The sequence below is a fragment of the Dicentrarchus labrax genome, unplaced genomic scaffold, assembly GCF_905237075.1.
Source record: "Dicentrarchus labrax unplaced genomic scaffold, dlabrax2021, whole genome shotgun sequence".
NCBI classification, from domain to species: domain Eukaryota; kingdom Metazoa; phylum Chordata; class Actinopteri; family Moronidae; genus Dicentrarchus; species Dicentrarchus labrax.
Genome location: NW_026136716.1, coordinates 13,363,289 through 13,386,846, shown reverse-complemented (window position 1 = coordinate 13,386,846; position 23,558 = coordinate 13,363,289). Strand labels below are relative to the sequence as shown.

At 40.8% G+C, this 23,558-nt stretch overlaps 1 protein-coding gene across 7 annotated transcripts in view; it reads left to right on the top strand.

The window, feature by feature from the left end:
• The window catches only part of sox1b (SRY-box transcription factor 1b), a 98,376-nt gene extending 82,297 nt beyond the window's left edge, over window positions 1–16,079 (top strand). For all 7 annotated transcript variants that reach the window (XM_051427713.1, XM_051427712.1, XM_051427714.1 and 4 more), the window contains one exon: window positions 9,300–16,079. In XM_051427713.1, the coding sequence (XP_051283673.1) occupies window positions 14,463–15,527 (1,065 nt within the window). In that variant the 5' untranslated portion in view covers window positions 9,300–14,462 and the 3' untranslated portion in view covers window positions 15,528–16,079. The remainder of the gene's footprint in view (window positions 1–9,299) is intronic.
• The last annotated feature ends 7,479 nt before the right edge of the window (window positions 16,080–23,558 follow it).

The window sequence follows — 23,558 nt, the reverse complement described above, 5'->3', positions numbered from 1 at the left end:
TTTTGGCTTGTTGGAAGTGAATTGAGGATCTTAGTTATTCTTTGACTTTGATCTGAGTTCATTTAAAACCTTCACGTCTTTGTCCTTCTGAGCAGATTGAACCACAGACCTGTACATGCGCATTAGTGAAATTTGTTTACACAAACCTTGAACGGCACCGCAAAACATTAATAACTTTCATTTAACTTTTGAGCAGAAATTGTGTAGAAAAGACAAAAATATTTGAATATTTCTAAATAATGATCATTTTGATTGTGGTGTTTAACCGATTGCATCGGGTCTCATGAGCAAAGAGAAAGCTGCCATTGTTCAGGAATATAACCTCCAGCTGAAAATGCAGAGTAGTGTTACAGGTACACTGACTCCATATTGTTCAAAAATAAAAACGCTGGAGGTTTTTCAAGTCCCCTGAGGAGAGATCCACATGGCCTGTGGCCCCCTTCTGAGAGTTTGAACTACACAGATGATTTTCATATAAACTCCACAGCATTAAATAATCCCAGCTGCTGGGTTCAAGTGGCGGAGTAACAGTCTTCTCTCATAAAGCCAAATACCAGCATCTACCTTAAGTTTGTGTTTGCATTAGCCAGACAGGTTGGACTGATGCTGATCACTTTGATGTGTTCATTTTGTGTGTGTGTGTGTGTGTGTGTGTGTGTGTGTGTGTGTGTGTGTGTGTGTGTGTGTGTGTGTGTGTGTGTGTGTGTGTGTGTGTGTGTGTGTGTGTGTGTGTGTGTGTGTGTTTGCATTGGCTGGGACTGGCTCCGCTCCCTCAGAGGGACTATCATTGCTGGTAATCCTCTTCATGGTCGACTAATCTGTTTTCGCTTGGGTCACTCCATCCCAGTCTTCCCTGCCTCCCTCTCCCCACCTCTCCCTCTATCACCTCCCTTTCTTTTTTCTTTCCCCCCCTCCTCAGCAGGGTTCCTCCCTCTCTCCATACCTCAATCTGCAAAGGTCACTTTTTCATTCTTTCCTCCTTCTCACCATATTTCCCTCCTTCCCCTCCCTCAGACTGCCCTTCTCCCTTTCAGAGCACTAATCTCATTACACAGAGAATCAAAGCTTTCATGTTTACCCCCTGTCCATTTGAAAATCAAACTACTAATGAGAGATTAGGTTGCTTCTGCCTTCCTTCCTCCTCCTGTTCTATCCTCCACACATCCTTCCTCTTTCTACTCTTCCCTTTATGTCACCCCCAACAATGTAACATGTTGTGGAGTTACTGAGGGGATTCTTTTAGTGAGCTGGAGTCGGTACAGGCAGAGCTGAACTTAACATAAAGACTGGGAGCAGGGGAAAAGTTAGCATCTAGAGCTTAGAATCTTTTCAAAGATAATATAAAAAACCATAACACCATACCGCAATGATGGACAGTTTCAAGGAAAGTTATGTGCTCTTTTTCTTTATGAACATCCACCCAGTATCTCTGTTTAACATCTGTAGCTACAGCGCAGCTTGTCAGATACAACAGACTGGGACTGCGTCCACACCAAGGCTTCACAGGGGTCACAAGGCCTTCTTGATTTTAACGAGTGCAACACAACCGTTTAAAAAATCTCACAGGATGAGGGCGATGGAGACCAGACATCAAAAAGCTGAGAGTTGCTCACCAAGAAATAGCTTCAGCGCTCAGGATGCAATTATTTTCATTATCCATTAATCTGTCCATCATTTTCTCAATTAATCTATTTCTAGATCTAATTTATCTATCTATATGGTTGTGTGTAAGGGTGCACCAATGAGCATTTATTATTGCATCATCAATTGACAGCTGTGTATTTATTGGCAGGCAACATGACACAACTTAAACCACAGCCTGTTGTTAATTATTGGCAGCTTAACACAGTCCACAGAATGACAGCGGAACTGACTGAGTCTGTGTGACTGAATCACCTTCCTGTGGAATAAAATAAATGCAGGCGTTTGTAGAGTTCACCGATCACCAGAGTGAATATTGTCCAATTACAATTGGTGACCGATCAATCGGAGCAGCCTTTAATTATGTGCTCCATAAAATGTTGATCAGTGTTTCTCAAAGCCCAAGATTTGTCCACAGCCCAAAGATATTCAGTTGACTGTCACAGAGGACTAAAGAAACCAAGAAATATTCACATTTGAGAAGCTGAAAATGACTTAAAATGATTAATTAATTATGGAAATGGTGATTCATTTAATAGATAACAACTAATCATTGCAGCTCTATTCAAGGAAGTCCCTCTAAAACTAAACTTGATCTGAAAACATGGAATTCATATCAATCTTCTCACCAGTCTTGGAAGAAAAGCTATTGCCCCAACATGTTGAAGTTAATGTTAAAATTGACCATTCTTATGCCAGATTTGACAATAGCCATCAACAAATTGATATATGAGCTCACTCCTCCATCCTCCATCTTGCCCTCTCCTTTTGTATCCTTATATCCAATCATCTCCCCATCCTTTTCAACCCTTCAGCTTACCTCTGCTCTCACCACTAACAAAACCACAATCAGATTTCTTCACACACACACACACACACACACACACACACACACACACACACACACAGAGAGAAACAGGCAAACTCAAACACGTGGTCTAATCATATTTCTTCCTATCTAGAAGCAATCAGTGATAGTGTTGGCTGCTCCCAAGCGCCTTGACAATACTGGCAGAGAGGGAGGCTGCACATGCTCTAATTAAATTAAATGTGTGTGTGTCTGTGTGCGTGTCTGTGTGTGTGTGTTGTGGGGTGTGATGAGGGAGGGGGAGGTACAAATAAAATGTAGCTGCAGCATCAACACTGCTTGACCTGCCTGTAGCAGATGGGAGAATGATGGGAAACAAAGGTTTGATGTGAAGAGCTCAGCTGGAAGCATTAAAGGTCAAAGCAGAATGTTGATCATCGCTGCTGATTTTACATACCATTAGTGGGTTTTTTTCATTTTCTGATTTTGCACAGCATTTCTCACACATCACTTGTCAGAGTGTCTGTCTTTTTACCCAAAATTCTTGAATTATAGTTCCTTGTGTTTTCATACTTCCAAGAAAATTCCTGTCCACGGGACAAACAAAAACAACAACTGTAAAAGCTTTCCGAATCCTAAACTTGTAGTTTGTATCACCAGTAGAGAATAATCTCTATTGCTGTACACGAACATTGATGCTGCACAGTTCTCGCTTCATACAATATATGTGTGTAATAGCTACAGTATGATAAGGTTAGAAAAAGATTGTGGTTATAGCAGATAAACGTTTTATTACATTCAAGCCCTCACCAAATGAGTTCACACAATGCTCATTAAGCCCATCACCACCAAGTAAATCTCTGTATCTCGCAGTATACTGGACTTTTTATATCTGGTCTGTGGCGACATTCCCGCCATCAACCAGCAATGACTGGTTTACCAGAGCGGAAGTTGAGCAAGAGGGCCACTGCACATAGGAGTATAGGAACAATATAGGAAAAATGTTTCTGATGCTCCAGGTAAAAACAAACTGAGCATGAGGGCGGGGGAGACGGGGCGAGCTCACCTGTAGGCATACATTGACAGTGTTTGTGTAATTGCTCTCACTGCCAGAAGGGGGAGACAAACGTTCTGCACTGCAGATTTGATAAAGGGCTAGACAACTAGAGGAAAAGAAAAGTTCTTTGGTCTAAGCAGCTACAAGGCACTTTCATTTTGTGTTCATTCTGGCACCCCCTGTGGACAAAGGCGGTAGTGTTTTTACCGCGTCTTTGATTTCAAGGGGAATCCAACAGAATCCAACGAAATCCAACCTGGTGGCAGGCGTTAAGAGTAACTAAGTTAAATAGCCAGTATCTTGGTGATGGTCTTACAGAGGCGTCAGTATTAAATTGAGACTGTTTCATGAGCAGTTAAAATTAGTTAGAATTTAATAAAAAGACTGCTGTTACAGATGCTGTAACACATGAACACATGTGCATGTGCAACTGTCAACAGAAATGAGGAGGAAATTAGATGGCTCACTTGTTTGCTACTCCCATTATAAAAAAACCAATGTGTTACGATGCGTTGTATCATTTTTCATGTAAAAATTCCTTACTTCTCTGTTAGCTAAAGTTAGCTAAGTTATTACTGTGCTTGTTCCCATAATCTATGGTCCGCGTATGTCTTACAGATATATGCTTACAGATGTGATGTACATATAAGTCACCGTTTCATATACCTCATCAGGCTGCTTCCGGAAGACAAAAACCAAAAAAAGTCCAATAACATTCTGAAATAAATGAAATGCATAGTGCAGCCAATCATAATGTGTTACATCAGAGCAGATCTAGTACCTACACCGGGACTCTCCTGCATGTTGTATGTATCCAATTTGAAAATGTGCGATTCTTTTTCTTCAGTTTTAAGAATTATGTCATCACTGGATGTAAAACAGAACAGGTTTCAGGTAGAGTGAACTCGTTCTGCTGCTTACTACAAAAAAGGATCTTTGCATCCATTACAGAGGTCCTCCACCTTAAAACATGTTTTTTGAGATGTAAACTAAACTATACGACTGTACTGTGATGAAACACATCAATGCTGGTGTTAATATTGACATTCTTATCACATTTATGAAAAGGGCACAACACGCCCTCTCGAGTGTTTGGGACTAATTTAACGCCCTCTAATCAGAGGAGGGTGGCCCGCCTCCACTTTTGAGTGAAACCGCTGCACTCATTTTCAGATGTGTACTGATCGAGAAGCATCATTCACAGGACTTTCTGCTAACTGTCTCCTTAGTATTTTTCTATTCTGGTGCAATGTTCCTGCTATGCTGCTGTGGTCTGTCAATGGCTCCAGTCTGTGTTGTGGCCCCGCCCTCTAACGTCACTGTCATTTGCACCGTTCTGCTGCATATTTGACATTTGCTGAGAGGGAGGGAGCTAGCAGGACTGAAGGGTGTAGTTACACTTTAACTAGTTTTTGACCACTTTTAGCACTATGGAGCAATCATTTTATGAGCAGGCAGGAAAGGCGATACATCAGCTGGTAAAGGGTTCTCACTAATTCACTGACCATGTCATAAAAAGCATAGCAATGTTCCAACAAAGACAGTGAACACAATAATAAAAAAAAAAGTCTTTGCAGATGTTTTAAAAGGAAGGAATTGCATTCAAGACCTTAAGTATACACAAGTATATTTGTTTGTTTACAAGAAAACTCCACAGTGCACCTTAAAAAACATGTTGTAAATGACTGTAAATTCCCAGTAAATACACAGCTCTGTGATGGACTACATATGGAAAATGAAGTATAATATGCAGTACTCCAGTCTGGAACATCTCTGCACTGTTTTTAAGACATACAGCCTATCTGTCCCCCAGTAGTTTCACACCATTACTGCCGGGGCCTATTAGTGATGAATGATGTGGCTGCTGATGTGAAATTACTCTGATTGAGATGCTGTTGAAAACAGCTGGAGGCCTTGTTTACATTATGAGCTCAATACTGAATTTATCCGTTTTTTGCAAACTTGCAATGTGTAAGTGCTGTCCATTAAAGGACAGACCAGCTCAGAGTATGTATTTTGGGATTGGTCTTGTCTGTTAAGAATGCTGTAAGAATGCCATATCTGTACGAGGACTGACTGAATAAATGGTCTTGTAGTTCCAGTGTAAGCGCAGATTTCTGTGCCTGAAGCCTGGGCTGTCTGGCAGACAGGCAAAACCCATTAGCAAGGCTCTGTTAGCGATCGTCTTGTAAACCGAGGCCCCGGGCATTCATTAGGCATCAATCAAAGGACGAGGTGCGATGATTAAATGATGAGTGCAAATGCTTAACAGTGTTCGGTACACCAGGCCACTTTACTCTGACACTTGAAAATGGGGGAAAATGGATGGAAGAAAGATGACGTTAGTCTCCATGTAGATGGCTGGAACTGGATGGCTGCAACTGGTTAATTTATTCATGGCAGTTATTAAAGAAAGTGAATTTCAAAACCTTGAAGTCAAAGCTTGATGATGCCTACAAATGCTGGTGGAGCAAAGGGAATTCAGAGTGCTCGTGTTGGCTCTCAGTAATCATCGTTAAATTACACTTAATTTAGGAATTCACAGACTTTGTTCCTACTTCAAAGCTCAGAAAGCATCAGTAAGCTTTTAGTAGGCGGACTCTTTCCAAAATCAAACACCAGAACCAAGTTTGGGATCTGTGATATATGAGAAACTTTACCAATGCTCAGGCACCCATCCAGAAATCAATATGGTTGTTTCAGTGTATACTGAGCTTACATGGTGTTTGTTTTTACTTTATTGTACTTCTTTAGTCAATTTTAATTACCACGAGGATGATACTGGTTATTCAATTATGTGTACAGTCTATAATTAGGGCTGCAGCTATGATTTCAGTAATTGAGTATTCCACCGAGTATTCTATCGATTAATCGAGTAATCGAACAAGTAATACTTTTGCTTTTATTTACTTGCTATTAAAGAGCAATAGTAAATATACAAAATAGAAAACTAACTGGTTCTCGTGTTACCTGTAGGATTTTTTTCAGCAGCGAGGGGAAAGCCTTCTATTGTGCCCCTCTGTACTGGTAGTGGAGTATTTTCAAAGTGTGATATTAGTAAACAATCTGACCCTTCCTCCACCCACAGTCTAACTGCAGCTGTGTGTTACCGGCCGAGCCTGCCCTTTAAGAAAAGTCTTGAGTCTAGCGGGTTTGTTGTGGGAAGTGGGAGTCTTTCCCGGGGTGTGAGGGGTTGTTACGTTACTTTAGTCAACCATAAAAGTGTGGAGACTCTCAGGTTGCAGTACAATAGTAAACTGAAAGGCTGTGTGTTGTATTTGCTGCCACAGAAAAGCAATAAAAAGTCCCTGGTTATGTACTACACGACAACAGATTTGGTGAAGACTGTGCACGGCTAGCTAGTTAGCAGCTACGAGTCAGGTTAAAGACAATTAAAACAGCCTAAACCAGAGGCCTCCCAATACACTGATGCTGGGACAAGATAGATCACTTTCATAATAAACACACTGTACTGAGGGGGGGGGGTTCTGTTTTAGCTGGAAATGATCTCAAAGTTTGGACACTTTCTGTCATTGACTGATTGACTCATATTAGAATGGGGATTGTTATCTTCTGCAATTATAAATCAGTTCTCAGATTCCAAACATCAATTGTTTGTATGTTGTTATTTTATGTTGACAGGAATCCAACTGAGAGCACAGCACAGGGACAACACACACACACACACACACACACACACACACTACAGTGAGCCAAGCGTAAGGGTGCATTTTTGAAACAATAACTGGGGCCCATGACTATGTCTTCTCACAGAATCCCCTGGTAGGTTAATCCAATCCTTCACCATCTCTTTTACCATCCCCTCGTGTTCACTGTCATCTACACTGTACTTTCATGTCAAGTTCTTTCACAGAAAAAAGCAGAAATACCTTGAGTGTCTGTGTCATCATAATATACAGAAATAGACATATCACTAAGAAGCTGTTTGTCAAACGTATTCCATTCCTTTAGAAATGGAGAGAAAATGAGGCTTTCAGAAAATACAGTAATTTCCCAAGAGATTATTGAGTTCTTTTTATATACAAGTCATCACAACTTTACCCATATGATTAGATAATGCAGCCTGGAATACTGGTGTATTATGCTGCTCTAACATTTCACAATTTATGCTGAAAGTTTCCTTTACAGTAAGGAAAACTTTCAATTTGAATAAAATACTGTTGTAATACTGTAAATGACTGTGTTCATCATCAATTGTGTTAGTACTGCAATCAAATCCAGAGTTCAGAAGGCTCAACTGTTCACTGATCACTTAACATGACATATGTCATAGCTTGCTGTTGTATATATGTACTGTGTGTGTGTGTGTGTGTGTGTGTGTGTGTGTGTGTCAGTAAGACTGAGCTCCAGTAGAGCTGACAGCTTGCTGTGACAGAGAGCCTTAAACAAACCCACTGGGTCGGCTGCTGCACAGGAGAAATGCCTTTGATTCTATTAAGCCTGTGTGTGTGTGTGTGTGTGTGTGTGTGTGTGTGTGTGTGTGTGTGTGTGTGTGTGTGTGTGTGTGTGTGTGTGTGTGTGTGTGTGTGTGTGTGTGTGTGTGTGTGTGTGTCGGCCCTGTTGGCCTAAAGATCTCAGGCCTAATAGCAGGGTGAAGATGTGAAGAACGTCCTTACTGCTGTTTTATTTACATGCACTCTTTCATCCTCTGCTGCTCTCCAAAGAGTGTGTTGAAAAAACATTTAATGTAAAATCAACATGATCGGTTAATACATTTATGTGCCAAGAAAATTAACCCCTTAAAGCTCTTTATTTGAACATTCATGTATCCTGAGTGTAAACCAAACGAACCCACAGCAGCGGAGGTGCAGGCAGTGTTTCCAGCACTGTCCCACTGCTCCACTGGCTGTTCCAAACAATGCCTGCACTGTGCTCTCTGGGTATTTCTAGTTAGGCCACGCATAGTATGGGATGGGCTTTAACTCATGGATTCAGAACTTGTACCGGTCTGAGGAGATAACAGTGTCCAGCAGTTAACTTATTATTATTGTTTTTGGAGGTTTGAGAAGAGGTGAAATTATTTAGACTGGGTTGCACCAACTATGTGTGTGTGTGTGTGTGGGTGGCAGAGCGTCTTGGTTTTTATTCCGCCGCCCGTTAACAGCTGCATCTGCAGCTACACTTCATTATAGTCGAGGTCTCGCCTGTTTTTACCCCGAGCGGCTCCCAATAAAAGAGCACAGTGAAAGGATCTGTTGGTAGTCATATCCACATATTTGACTACAGTTTAAACTTCCTTTTCAAAGTAAAAGCACTGTAGTAATCTTTTATTTAACACTTCACTTGTAAAAGAATTTCTGGAAGTGAATTGGTTGAAGGGCAGTATCTCTCTCTCTGAACGCACACGCTGTTCAGGCGGCCTGTGACAACAGGGTGTAAAGTCGACACCAGAGGCCCAGTAACTACTAGTTAGTTTGTTACTAAATCAGCTATTAAATTTGGTTGCACCACAACTACTTTGTTTGGATATAAGGTCATAACTAAGGTAAGTGGCCAATCAACGATCTAAGATCCATTGTCATAGTTACCGTGCACATTAGCTTTCTGGCTTACATGAGCCACTTGGCATCATATTACATCATAGTAAGCTAGATCAATATTGAAATATATCAATAAATTAGGTCTCTACTTGATTACTGTGTCACAAAATGGCAAATGACAAGTATCTGTGTAGATTTAGATAGAGTAAGGGATGATGATGAAATAGTTTGATTGTTTCATGTTGCCATCTTATTGTATAATCTGCTTTATTAAAAATATGGTTTGTTGCAGATGGATCACAAGCTTGTTTTGGGACTACTATGGAGAGAAGATAGCGCCCTCAGCAGCAGCACAGTGTTTTTGGGAATTGTGGTGGTCCAAGATATTCACTGATTCAAAGTTGGTGCTGCGTCTGCTGGGTCCCTGCCCCTCTCCTGACTCCCTGATAAAGACAGACACAGTGAATGGACAAATCCAGAACTTATTGTGCAAACGAGTGGTGCTAAAGTTCCCACTCTGGATGCAGAGAACAATCCTCCAACTGGAAACGGAACAAACCACCTCCTCTCTCCCTCTGTGTTAGGGTGACTGTGATTCTGTTCGCTACAAAGGCCTTCATACATCATCCATGCAGTGGATGACAAATACTGCCTTAAAGTCCAGCTGGAATTATACTGTTTGTTTTTTGCTACATTATCTGTAAATCACATGTCCTGTGTGCATCATTTTTAACCATATTTTGTTAAAGCAGTAACAGCAGTGGTCTATCATGGACAGATACATGCTACAAAAAGCCTTTCAACAACAACAACCTTCATGGCTTCATGTTTAAGTTTATTTCACTTACAGACATGAACACACACCTTGTTCTGCACCTTAGCTTGTTGAACAAGCCACCAAACATGGCCAATTGGCTGCAGCACATAAACATATAAATGATCACGTTGGTGGTTTACATGCTAGCGTGAGCCTTACTCTTCAGCATCACTGCTAACAACACACTGTTTGTTTGCTTTTTCTCTTGTTCCACTTCCAGCCTGCCAGCTGCTGTCAGTCAAACAGACACGCTTTTGAGAGGAAAGGATTTTTTTATTAAATTAAGAGGACATTGACATTGTTTTTGACTGCAAAATGGGATGCATGAATATCATTTCAGTTGGAAATTTCATTTCAAATTTCACTTGCTCATGCTCAACTTGGTCTTTTTAAAATATGTTTAATGAAGGGTTTACATGTCTGAACTTGATGCTATTTAAATCAGAGCACTTGTGTAACTGGATATTATTTTTCTGCGTTATTGTCTTAATCATTTTGTAATTGTACTTTTGATATGCAACAAGCTTTAATTTTGCTTTTTTCATCCTGTAACACTTCATGGTTGGTCACAACTGTCCAAACAAAACCACAACTACAATGGTTTGTCTTTAGTAAACTGCCTGAGTGTGTGCTACGAGGCCAGATTAATGGGTTAGTGAGGTATGCACACCTAACCTGCTCCAGAGGTTATGTTCAGAGTTTCAGATTTAAATCGGCTGTAAAAAGCGCCGCACTTTTCACTAATTCTTTCTTTCTTCTGATCATATTCTCTAAGTGATTGTCAGCTGAGAAAGATGTTATATTCGCAAACTTTTTGCGCCATACATTAGTAATGCCACTGAATTAAGCTGTATAATTACAGTTTAACAAACTTTATGTAATATGTTGCCATAGGAACTTACATGCAGTCATTTGGTGATGCAGAGAATATTTTCCCCTGGTTGCTTCAGTTGATATTAACACTTCTGCCTTATTTATGGTGGTATGAGCCTAAAATAAAGTGATTTTGCTGTGATTTAATGTCGATAAAAGGATGCCAAAATAACTACAATATGATGGCAATTTGTAAAAAGTCTGAATCCATACTTTGTTACATCTGTGCGTGTTTTAAAATGCTTGTTTTCTGAACTGAGTTCGGATAGTAAAGTAAGATACATATTTTCAGCAACCACCAGGTAGTCTACTTCCCCTCTTTTCTCAGAGCAATCTCCTGTTTTGCCCGGTCTCTATATAAATATAAAGCTCGGAGGGGGGGGTCCTCCCTGGTAATCCACTTTTTAATCCCAAAGTTTAAAAAAATAAGCTCTCCTCTTGCCAAACGTCTCAAGATCAGAGCAGGATCCGGTGGGACTACGGGTGTTTATTCCTCCAGAAGCTCCGGCTCTCTTCTGCAGAGCGCCTCAGGCTCAAGCGGCTGTCTGTGGGCCAGCAGCAGCTCTGGCTCTCCACCCCTTCAGGGGCAAGTGTATTGACTGTGTGTAATCTACTCGCTCAAATATTTTTATTTGCCTTGGTGGGAACGGAGCATTACACAGTATATCATCCATTCACATAATGAAGGCACAGCAAGTACAGACCATGTTGGTATATCGATATTTATCACAGGTAATATAATATCAATAAAATTCATTTTACTATTGGTCAAAAACTAAAGTGATCTTGTATATCCTTCCTCCTTATGGGACAGTGTTAGAACTAAATGCATTTCTTGAGTTTGATGTTTAAACACTTTATCAAGTTTAACAGCTCTACAATGTGCAGTTGTCATGTTAGAAACGGCAGGCATTAAGAGTGCACTGAGTGGGAAATATAAATATATTAACTCCAGAATTTACTAAATTAGCAGTTTTCTGCCAGCATCCTCTCTTCACTTATTTGTAGTAGTAACACTGCTGCTTTTTGATATCATTTTTTTATATTCTTCATCTCTCTGTTATAATGACCTGTTCCTCTTGCCTGAAGTAGGCGGCATGCGATTGGTCCATTTTGCGCAGAAGAAGAGTCAAATGATGCACCAAATCCTCTTTTATGGGAATGTGCACAGAGCCTGATGAAGAGTACCCCGTTGTGACACTATTGTCTCTGACTGGGATTTTAGGTTCTGTCAGGCCAGCTAAGACTATGTCAAACTAGCTTTGCAGTACACCTTCTCGCGGTGAAAATTCAGAACTAGATTCAGCTCATTTGAATCTATCTGAGAGGCCCTTCACCACGCACACACCACGAAACAAAGCCAACAGAGCTGATGATGGTAACTATTTCTGTTCACTTTCACACAAGCATCAACTCTCAAAGGTCAACATCTTCTAGATAGTATTGTAAATGAAACCATCCAAATGTCCCTAAAAGAATTATTGACTGTCAGTTGAATCACTTAGAAAATACCTCAGAGTTCATTAATAGTCCCTGTATGGTTTGCCATGAAATCAATACATGAATAGACGCTACATAAAACAAAACCACGTGTGGTCACTGACAAGATATCATTACTTGGTCAATGCGAAATATTTCTGTCAATTCACTGATTTGATTTCCACCTCTGAGACCCACTCTGCTGGATTTTCTTGATGCTGTAAATTCTGCATTTCAGAGATACAATGTGCTTGTCTCTGTGTGTCCGTGTGTTTCAGTGCTGGATGCAAAAAGGCAGAAAGAGGAGATTGTCACAGTGAGCGCAAAACAGATCATACAAGCCACTTAACAGCACTATAGCCAACTGGTACAAGGGAGCGAGAGGAAAATCCAGCCATGCCAGCGTGCCAATATAGTTTACCAGCTCGCTGAGAGGCGGGCAGCACCTGACAGATGCCACTTGGGAGCATAATCCCAGAGGGCTGAAAAGATCCTCCACATGACGGGAAGCCAGTGAAGCAGGAGGAGACTGGAATACCAAACAACAAAATGCAATGTGAATTCGAATTAGGATTTAAAAGGAAATATCTATCCATCATATCTATCTCTTCCTTTTTCACTGTGTATTAGTTGGTTGACAAAATAATATTATTCTGATGATGAATTGATGTTTTGAGTCACTTCTTTAGACCATTGGCTGGTTTGAGACACTCAAAAAAAATTGTGACAAAATATTCAAAATAATTATTTGTGACAGCCCTAATAAAATATTATTATTATTATTATTATTATTATTATTATTATTGGCAGTAGTAGTGGTAATAGACTTAACAATTTAAATACATTTCAGTTCAACCAGGTATTGTTAGTTTTCAAACAGCAGTGGGTTCTCAATAAATGAATCTCTCTCTTTTGCCCAGCAGAATTGTCCTTTATTCTTATTATAAGACCAGAAGAATGTAAGTAAACCCGGGCCTATAGCAGCTGGTTTAGGGTGGCAGCATTACACTTCATTACTTTATTAAAATGTGAGCATTAAAACCCTCTGATATTTCTAACATGTACAACAGGATTACAGTCATTTTAGTATGGGGGTTAAATCTCTCCCGCGTTCTCTCATGCTGTCCACACAGCTTTGGTGAAACAAACAAAAGGGGCGCTTTGAATGGCACGTGCTCCAGGCGTCAGTCACCTGTTTCCTAGCAACTGGCAAAACAGAAAAGCACCTGTGGCTCTGAATAGGAGGCTGTGTAGCCCTTAGTTTGACAAAACCCAGGGAGAAATTAAAAATATATATAGGCCTTTTAGTTATTATTATAAGCTATATAGGTCATATTTGATAAAATAGTAATAAGTCCCATTAAAATAATTAAATCTCAAAATCAGATCCTATATGGTATCTAATTTAGAAAGACATGATTACTTCAGAGCCCATGCTAATGAGCTTAATGTGCTCCTTCTGTATTTTCAGTTATTGAGCTCCTAACGCAGCTGTAAAAGTACAAGATTTATGTGAATATCAATGAAAATACTAATATTGTTTACCTAGTTCTGTACTTTTTGTACTTGTTGTGATGGTGACGATGATGGGCTTATTAAGGCTATGATGAATCATTTGGCTATTTTAAATGGCCACCATGTTTACTTTATTTTGATTTTCATTAAATGTGTCCTTGCTGTAACACAGGCTTCTTGTTGCAGCAATTTCCCTTATTGTTAAACTTTTATTTGCTGTAAAATGTTTAAGAATAGAACAAAAAAAGCGAAGTGCTAAATGCTGTATAGGCTGCCTAAAGCGGAATTGTGGGAATTAAACTGATTACATGTTGTGTGTTTTTTAGCTACACACACAAAACAGATGACAGAGGGAGTAATTTTTAGGTCTCGCGCTCCGACGTCACCAGAACCTCGAGCCCCTGCATGCAAATCACGTCTGCGCTCGAGCCTCTCCATTGGCCGTCTCTCGCTCATTTAGCTGCTGTCAGAGCGCGCGGCCCAGGCACGCTCCGGTAACTTTTCCCAGTACAGCTTCACCAAAGTATCTCCATCAACCGGTTTCTATTCTTCTCGGCGCTCGCGGATGACAGGAAAAGGGCAAAAAGGGGAAGTTCGTAGCAAGTTTACCTCTGAGTGGATTTCATCCTGAGACTACAGCACCTTTCCGTCTCTCTCTCTGCTTCTTCCACTCTTCATCTGTCTCTTCCTCGGAGGTTTAGCTGCGCGCGGGCCAGCCTGAATGTTTCTGTGTGTTTGACTGAGAAGTGTTGTCCTACCAAGACGAGGTGAATGTACAGCATCATGATGGAAACGGACTTGCATTCCCCCGTGGTGCCCCAGACCAACCCATCCAACCCGGGGGGACACGCGGGAGGAGGAGGCGGGGGGGCCGGCGGAAAAGTCCCCCAGGACAGAATCAAGAGACCCATGAACGCTTTCATGGTCTGGTCCCGGGGCCAGCGGAGGAAAATGGCACAGGAGAACCCCAAGATGCACAACTCGGAGATCAGCAAGCGGCTGGGCGCTGAGTGGAAGGTGATGACCGAGGCGGAGAAGAGACCGTTCATCGACGAGGCGAAGCGGCTCCGGGCCATGCACATGAAGGAACACCCGGACTACAAGTACCGGCCGCGGAGGAAGACCAAGACGCTGCTGAAGAAGGACAAGTACTCGCTGGCCGGCGGACTCCTCGGCTCCTCTGCGGGTGTGGGGATGGGTGGCGGGCAGCGACTGGAGAGTCCTGGAGGGGGCCACGTAGGGGCAAATGCGGGCTACGCCGCGCACGTCAACGGCTGGGCAAACGGCACGTACTCGGGCCAGGTGGCGGCTGCGGCGGCGGCGGCTCATGCGATGATGCAGGAGGCGCAGCTGGCGTACACGCAACACCCGGGCACCGGAGCTCACCCGCACCACCCGCACCCGCACCATCACCCGCATCACCACCCGCACAACCCGCAGCCCGTGCACAGGTACGACATGAGCGCCTTATCTTACAGCCCCATCTCAAACTCTCAGAGCTACATGAGCGCCTCTCCGCCGGGCTACGGCGGGATCACCGGCTACACTCACCAGCACCAAAGCTCCGGTGTCTCCCCGGTGTCCGGGTCGATCGGAGGGACTTTGGGGTCCCTTGTGAAATCTGAGCCTAGCGTGAGCCCCCCGGTTTCCACCGCGCGCGCACCGCCACCGTGCCCTACGGGGGACCTGCGGGACATGATCAGCATGTATCTGCCGACCGGCGAGGCGGCGGGAGACTCCAGCGTTCATAGCAGACTGCATGTGCTCCACCCGCAGCACTACCAGAGCAGCGGCTCCACTCCGGTAAACGGGACGGTCCCTCTGACTCATATTTAAATCTTTAAATGTACTATAAGCACTACAACACCACAACCAAATATTTAAAAACTAGATGTGGGCGCAGGCTGCTGAATTGTAAATTATAGGCGGTTATAGCCATAAAAATGCAATCACTTTGAACAAACTTTTTTATTGTTATTTTTATTTTCTTTCAGTGATGGATTTCTGTCTGTCCGAGCTAAAGGAAAGCGCATCCGATTTACTTTTGCTCTCTGGAACAGAGCATGCCAAGTTTTGACACGATTTAAATTATAATCCGTGAAGGCTGGTGCATTTTGAAGGTTATTTTTTTCCGACTTTTCTGTGGAATTAAAAGGCACCAGCTGTGTGTTTGAGGGACCCTTAAAACCTGTTTAAAGAGGGAAGCGTATAATAAATGGAGGGCGGTGTGGAAGATGTGTTAAAATAAAGTTTCTAGGCTGCAATTTAAATTGATTTCCAGTTTTAATGCTTGTAAACATGTGAGTCAGTCGGTGTAATTTGAATTTGTTTTTGTTGTTGTAAAATCTTGTACATTGTGAATAAATAGGCCTACTGAAAACGCTTTAATGCAATTGTACATAATTTACAAAATACCAAGCCCCATTTTCGGGTTGAAGACGAGACAATTTTGCGCTGAGTTGAATAAATTTTCCAAGAATTTCTTCTCTTGGAGAAAGTGTTAGATTTGTTCGTGGGGTATTTATTTGTTACAAGAGGCTCATCTAAAGTGTTCCTCCAGTATTTGATGTTTCTTTACGTTTATTCCATTTCTGAAATATATTTTAAAATGCTGATAAGCTTATTGTTTGACTCTTGGCAAACAGTACAAATCTGCTCAAAATGCAAATGATAACAAAAAAGAATAATTACAACATTACAGGCAGATGTGTTTTCTCATTGATGCCAATGAAAAGATTAATTATCAGCTGGGCTGTTAATTGATTCTTTAGAATTTTAAATAATGGTAATAATGATCATATTTTATTTGATTTCTTAGAGTAAAAATCAGTTAACCTTCTAATTACCCGTCTTATAAACTGGCATAAATCTGGATAATATGCATTTTATCACTATAAATTCATGCTGGACATCAGAATGGGTAATGTGGCATATTAAGGTGATGGGAGTTATGTAAGGATGTGGAATTTAAATGGGGAAATAGCCAATGAAAATAGACTCTATACAGGCCTACATTGTTAATTAAATGTATTTTATTTTAAATTTTGATTTTATATCAGCGTTTTCTATCCTAGGATTTCATTCAGTATTAATATATAAACATAGGATCAAATATTTTGTAGGTGGATAGTTTATCTGACAGTCTGTAACTCAAAGTTGCACTAAACACTTGTAATATCAGCGTAATAATGTCCTAATCTTCCATTTTTCTATCATTTTAAATGGGGCCACAATGATGGTTTAGTCTGGGTATTTAGAACTAAAGCACATGTTCATGTTTTTTAGTGTTTATTAATGCCAGAACAAACACAGTATATGCAAGACAGAAACAAAATGGGGATGTATTCCATTTTAATGAATTATGTTTGTTATGTTGGTTTCCTATTTTCGCAAGTTATGGTGTAGGATATTTTTTAAAAAGCCTTTTTCCCATGAGCTATTGTACTGTACTCCTGCATCTAAAATATGTACTCTTCAGGATGAGAAGGCCTTTCTTTCATCAATTTTTTTACCTCCTCAAATTCTAGCACAATTATCTGTATTTTGGCCAGCATCATCAGAGATTTACTTTATAACCTCAATGATCAGACCCAAGTTTCTATGCTGAAATTGTTCTTCTGTTATAACATTGCACTCAAAGGCCAAGCAAAGCAAAGTTTCTTCCTTTTTTTGTGGTCGTGACCTCAGTAATCTAGATCTCAAGCAAAAGTAAATCCGACAACAAGAGTATCCGCTGCTCAATGAACTACTAATTCTTCAGCTGGCCTCAATTGGGCCCACTTCACTCCACCTGGGTCCCTCACAGGTCCTTAAAATCTTCCCCCGGCTCCTCACCCACAGCATCAAACGCCTGCATCTCTGTGTGTGTAATTCTCCTGGTTGTTAAATTATTTCCTTCTTTAAGTTTGATGGCTGAATCACTGGAGGCCCCGGGGAAGGATGGGGTAAGGGAGAGAGGGATGAATGAGCGGAGAGCAGAGAGGCGGAGGAGGAGGAGGGAGAAGGCGAGGAGAGGAGGTTTTTTGTGTTGGAGGAGAATGGGGATTAGTCCTGGTGTAAGCTGGGGCAGCCCGGAGGTCACCCCCAACAAAAAGCCCAGCAAACAACACCCCTGGTTTTATCAGACTAATTCCCACTCGGGTCTGGGCTTAAAAACAAGAGGGCAACGTGGACGCAAATAATATATAATAAAGCTGTTTCCATGCATGTCAGGGGTTTATACTGAAGGTGTTTATTAGACGCCTGAATGTTCCCCAATATGATTTTTTAAAGTTAAATTTCATATCAGATTCATTTAAATTCCTTGTCTTGTTCTTGGTTTATTTTCAAATTACTAATTCAATTTTATTATAACTTTATTCATAAAAATAATACATATATACATTAAAATACAACCCAACAAACCTGTGTGTAAATATGCAGACAGGGTCATTTTAAAGGATTAATGCATAAATAGGTTATATTTTTTAATCTGTGGTGGGTAAGAAAATACATTTTTAACCACCTTTTTATTTGCATTTTACTACTGCATGACTGATAACAATAAATGTTAACTCTTGTTTTCTCATTCTTTTAGATCATATTGATGTAACAAAATATAAAGCTATATCTATAACCTGCCTGGGATCATTTAAACAGTTGTCTATAGTGACAGTCAGTAATCATGGCTGCTTATTTATCCCTAAAAGAATTCCACATTTGATCGATAATTGATTCATTCATGTGAAGATCAGAGAAAACTGAAAAGCTGTAAAAGATTTGTTGTTCAGACTTCCTAATACATAAACTGACATTAAAGAGTAGAGTTGCGATGTTTAGTCGATTAATTGCCAATCATTTTTTGAGAAACGATGAATCAGTTTAGTCATTTTTAAAACAAAAATCTCAAACATTATCTGGTTCTAGCCTCTTAAATGTGAGGATTTTCTACTTCCTTTGCCATTATAGTAAATGAAGAGTCTTTGGGTTCTGGACTATTCGTTGGACAAGAGACGTCACTTTGTGCTCTGGGAAATTGCGAGGAGCATTTTTAACAATTTCTTCAAATTTTTTTTTTGACTAAACATTAATCGTGAAAATAATCAATCGTCAAATGAATCAATAGTTAGTTGCAGCCTTACTAAAGAGTGTCAGGTAATATTTGTATTGCTGAAAATACTATTCTATTTTAAAGTGTAAAAGTGAAACAGTGTGTGTGTGTGTGTGTGTGTGTGTGTGTGTGTGTGTGTGTGTGTGTGTGTCAAAGATAAGGAGGTGAGATATGTGTATGTGTTATATGTTCTGTTCAGTGTGGTAAAGCCTCTAAATACAGCTCTAGTTGGACTAGTTGATCAATCATGTCTTCATGAAACTGGAAGATCAAAGATGGACAGATTTTGTCACAAAAATCACACTGTACAACTACTGTGGGCCGCATCAACTCACTAAACCTAAAGGTATGTTGACATTTTCTTCCGAATACACCAAATACCGATCCACGAAATGTCTGGGAATAAAATGAGTGAATCATTTATAAGAATTAGAAACTGGAAACTGTGACGAACCAAATGATCAGGTTTATTATCAGCTCCTGATGTGACGATGACAGCATCACGTTTGACCTCAAGCTCATGTAAGAGGAAATACACCCAAATATCTCCACCTCTTTAAGGATATTTGGGATCGATCAGTCACATGCAGCCCGGTCTGGTCCACTCGGCCTCAGTGGCCCAGGATTCTCCCATCACTGAGGCTGGGGGCTGGACCATCACATCCATGTGTCTGCAGGTTTTCATCCTCTCCCCATGTTCTGCTTGGCACATGCTTGGACACCACTGCTCTGGCACTTCCCACTCCATAACCCCATGCACCCCCCCCCCACCATCCCGCGTGCTCCCGGTGTCCTAAACGTGGCTAATCGGCATCAGTTTATCACGCCTCCGCATATTTCCCTCCCTCTCCTCCTATAAAAACTCTCACCTCCGACGTTGGACCCGGTTCTGTCATGGGAGATTACGGGGGACCGATTGCACAAGACCGAATGTGGCGCGAGGAGATTAGCCGGGACGCCATAGAAAATAGCAACGGGGCCAACAGATTCCTCGCGAGGGGGCCTTATCGTGCAATTACACGTTGACACGTTTTAACCATTTTTCAGCCTCTTAATCCGAGGGCCCCCCTCCTCCCCTTCCCTCCCCCCTTCTCTCTCCAAAAGCAGACCTATTGGTGCTGAGGGAGCCTTGCTGCTCTCTGTCTGACTCTCTCCATCACTCTGAAAAGTCTGCCACATTTTCTCTTTTTCTCTGTTAATATTTCTAAACATTTAAAAAAGGGAAAATTACCAAGGAGTTGTTCAGATTGTTGCAGTTTCGAAACTTTAGAAGCTAAATTAAGAAAAACATATTGAACGTTTAAGAGTTTTAACAAGACCACTGTGGAATATATATGGAAACTTTCTCCCTATATTTAGATTTTTATGACAGTTTATGACTTGATAAAACCAAACTATCACTGCCCCATACACAATTTCTTCACAACTGTCTCGGAAACTGATTCTTGCCTTCAGGTTGTGTGTTATCCTGGTGTCCAGTGTAGGCTGCACTGTCAGCTGAAGCCAGTTTATAAAATACAGAATGCTTAAAAACAATATCTTTGAATAATATGTAAATGAGTATTTTCCATTAAGCTTATTGTATCTGTAATTTAGAGTATATATTGTAGGTGGGTTGGGATACTTAGCCAAACAGTGCCAGTAGATATTATAGCAAGTCTCTTTTGCCATCTATCTTTTGTCAGTCCTGTTGTCAGGATTTTAGAAATACTGAGGTAAAATACTGAATACTGTAAGAGCTCCCAGAACACACTTTTTACACTTTTCTTTTTAATTTTTTTTTTTCTTTTTAGCATTTTATCGCTTGCCAACAAGCCAAATCTTCTTCCCCTAGTTTATCCCAAACAAACCAGGGATGCGGTCAGGGTAAAATATATTGTCTCTCCACTGAGAGTAAATCAGATTGCATTCTCTAGGGCAGTGGTGTACACAATGAAAACAGACATATAAAACGTGTACAAATAACAGGAAGACTAAATGTAAAAAAACTCATACCAAAATTCATAACTGTATTTATTAGATAAAGTGCAGTGATTGTTGATAAACTGCAGAAGTTGACTATGGACCACTATAAGACAGGCCAAGCAGAAGGTGCACTGTGTAGTATTTTCACTCTGCTTTAGCTCAAAATGACTGCAACAGTCTAATTTCTTAATTTCTGTCTCTTACAGCAGCCAATAAAAGTCAAAGATGACTTCGCTCTGTTTTAGTTGCAGCTGATGTAAAAACTTCCATGAACTCTGATTCTTCCCACATAAATCTCAATGTAGACTACACCGCAGCCACTGCCTCGAGGTTTTCAACAGAGTCGCCAGGCATCAAACGGACTGCATGGTGTGTTGTTCCACCATGCTGCTCAATTCAATTAGGGCCTTTCATGACAATCAATTAGGGAGTACCCCCTGGATCTCCCCAGGGGCCTATAATCATCACACACCGTCTGCTCAGACAGGCACTGGGGAGCCCCGCCCACCAGTAACAAGGATGCTTCAGTGCAACGGAACGGGGCCACTGGGAACCATGAGGAGACAGTGTGAGGTTTATTTCAAGGCATTTTACTTCAGATTACATTCTTTTTGTCCTTACTGGCTGTGTGTTAAATGTAGATTTTCCCCCATTAAGTGCTGCTACTCTGCACCATTTTGCTGCATATAAGGGTTTTACCAGGAAGCCTGTTTTATTCTAAGCCTTTGGTTTGTTTTAAATCTTCCGGCTGGTAAACAGACACAGAGGTTAAAGCACTGTTTTTGAAACTCTTGCCGGCTAAAACTACATTAATAATAGAGTATTTACTGGAGATTGCAAAATAATATACCTGCTGCTTATTTTACACTGGAATATTTAGGTAACTAATAATCCTGTTACTGTAGGTTTCATCCAAACAATCCCATTCAGTATGGGCTGCAGTGGTGCTATATGATTAAGTACATTTAATTAACTACTGTACTTAAGTTAACAATCTTGAGGTGCTTAAACTTTATACCGAGTATGTTCCTGCTACTTTCTACCACACTACTCTCCACTACATTTATTTGACAGCTGTCGTCAGATTGTGAATACAGATTTACAGAAAACTGATGATCAGCTTCTGAAATGTGAGGGATTGTTACAGATCATTAAACTACCCTAAAGTATATAAGGTAGTTCAAATTAGATCCACCACCAGCTACAACATTAAAAGGGGCCTCAACCAATTTGACATAAAAGGTCAGTTCACTAGTGATTAGAGTAGTAGTCAGCCTGTAAAACAGTTAAAAGGTCCAGTGTGTAACATTCAGGAGGATCTACTGGCAGAAATATATATATATATATATATATATATATATATATATATATATATATATATATATATATATATATATATATATATATATATATATATATTAGCGTATAATCACCTGGAAATACAAATAAATATGTTTTTGTTACCTTAGAATGAGACACTTGTATCTACAGGTGCTGCAGGATGCCCTCCATGGAGGCTGCCATGTTGAACCACCATGTTTTTACAGTAGCCTAGAACGGACAAACCAAACTCTGGCTCTAGATAGGGCCTGTGCCTTCCTTCCCACAAGAGAGTTGCAATCTGCAGCTACACTGCTACGTCACGAAATCCCACACACTGGACCTGTACATAATGTCTTCTGTGACACTGGAAGACAAAATGATGACACTGAACTTGCAGACTACAAATTTATACTGAAAAGATGCTGCAGGCTCTGGACCGTCCACACAAAGGACTGAAAGTCAGGATATCTGGCACCTCTACTGCTTCTATTTTGACCATTCGTCTTGTATTCTGTCTCATGCAACTAGGGCTGTCGCAGAAACCGCAATAATGAAATAGCATGCTATTGAGAAACCAACCACAGGAGATGGAAAGCCTCCGCCACAACTCCATCTAACATCAGTATTGGTTTTTGAAGACAAGAAAGCGCCCCAGAGCACCGAGTCTGAAGAGCCTCGACACAAACGCAGTGCTACTTAGTATCAATTCACAACCCAGGATTACAATGCCACACACGCCTTTTTCAATCTGGAGAAACGCCCCGACTGGAAACACCAGCAGTCTCGTAGTACAAAACAACGACCAGGCCGCTCAATCAAATTCACCACTGCGGTGACTTTGGTGACTATTTCCAGCTCACAGTCACAGACCCAGGAGGGACGAGGAGGAAGAGCAAAGGTGATTAGTACAAGCAGGTACTGAGATTAAACATTACCCCTTACAAAGCAATTAGTAAAAACAACAGGGTGTTGAGCCATCCTGAATCACAGCACAGGAAATTCCTTCACCACAACAGCCCTACATCCCCCTGGATGTTCCATACCAAATTTCTGGAGTACCCCTTTAAAATGATGTTCACTCATGGATGCTTTGTGCCTTTTAGTACAATGAGTACAGCTTTATTTATTCTCTGATAATACTGCTTGTGTAATAATAATGCTTATGTAAAATAATGAATGCAGGACTTTTACTTATGTTCAGTTTGAAGCATTGGTACTTGACCTCCATACTGTTTAAACTGTATCGCTTACACTGAGACAGGAAAAGTATGATTTAGTGTATTTAATTATTAAAATCCAATAAATTAATTACTTATTGCTCACATTTCATATTCCTCAGGTTTATGATGAACTCCCCCACTGTGAGAGCCACTGCATAATGTAACTGCACTATAACTAAGACGTCAGCATTTGAATGCAACAGTATTATCACTATCAGCGCTGAATGAATAATATTCTGCTATATTTCCCTAATCATTGCTTTTTCTTGT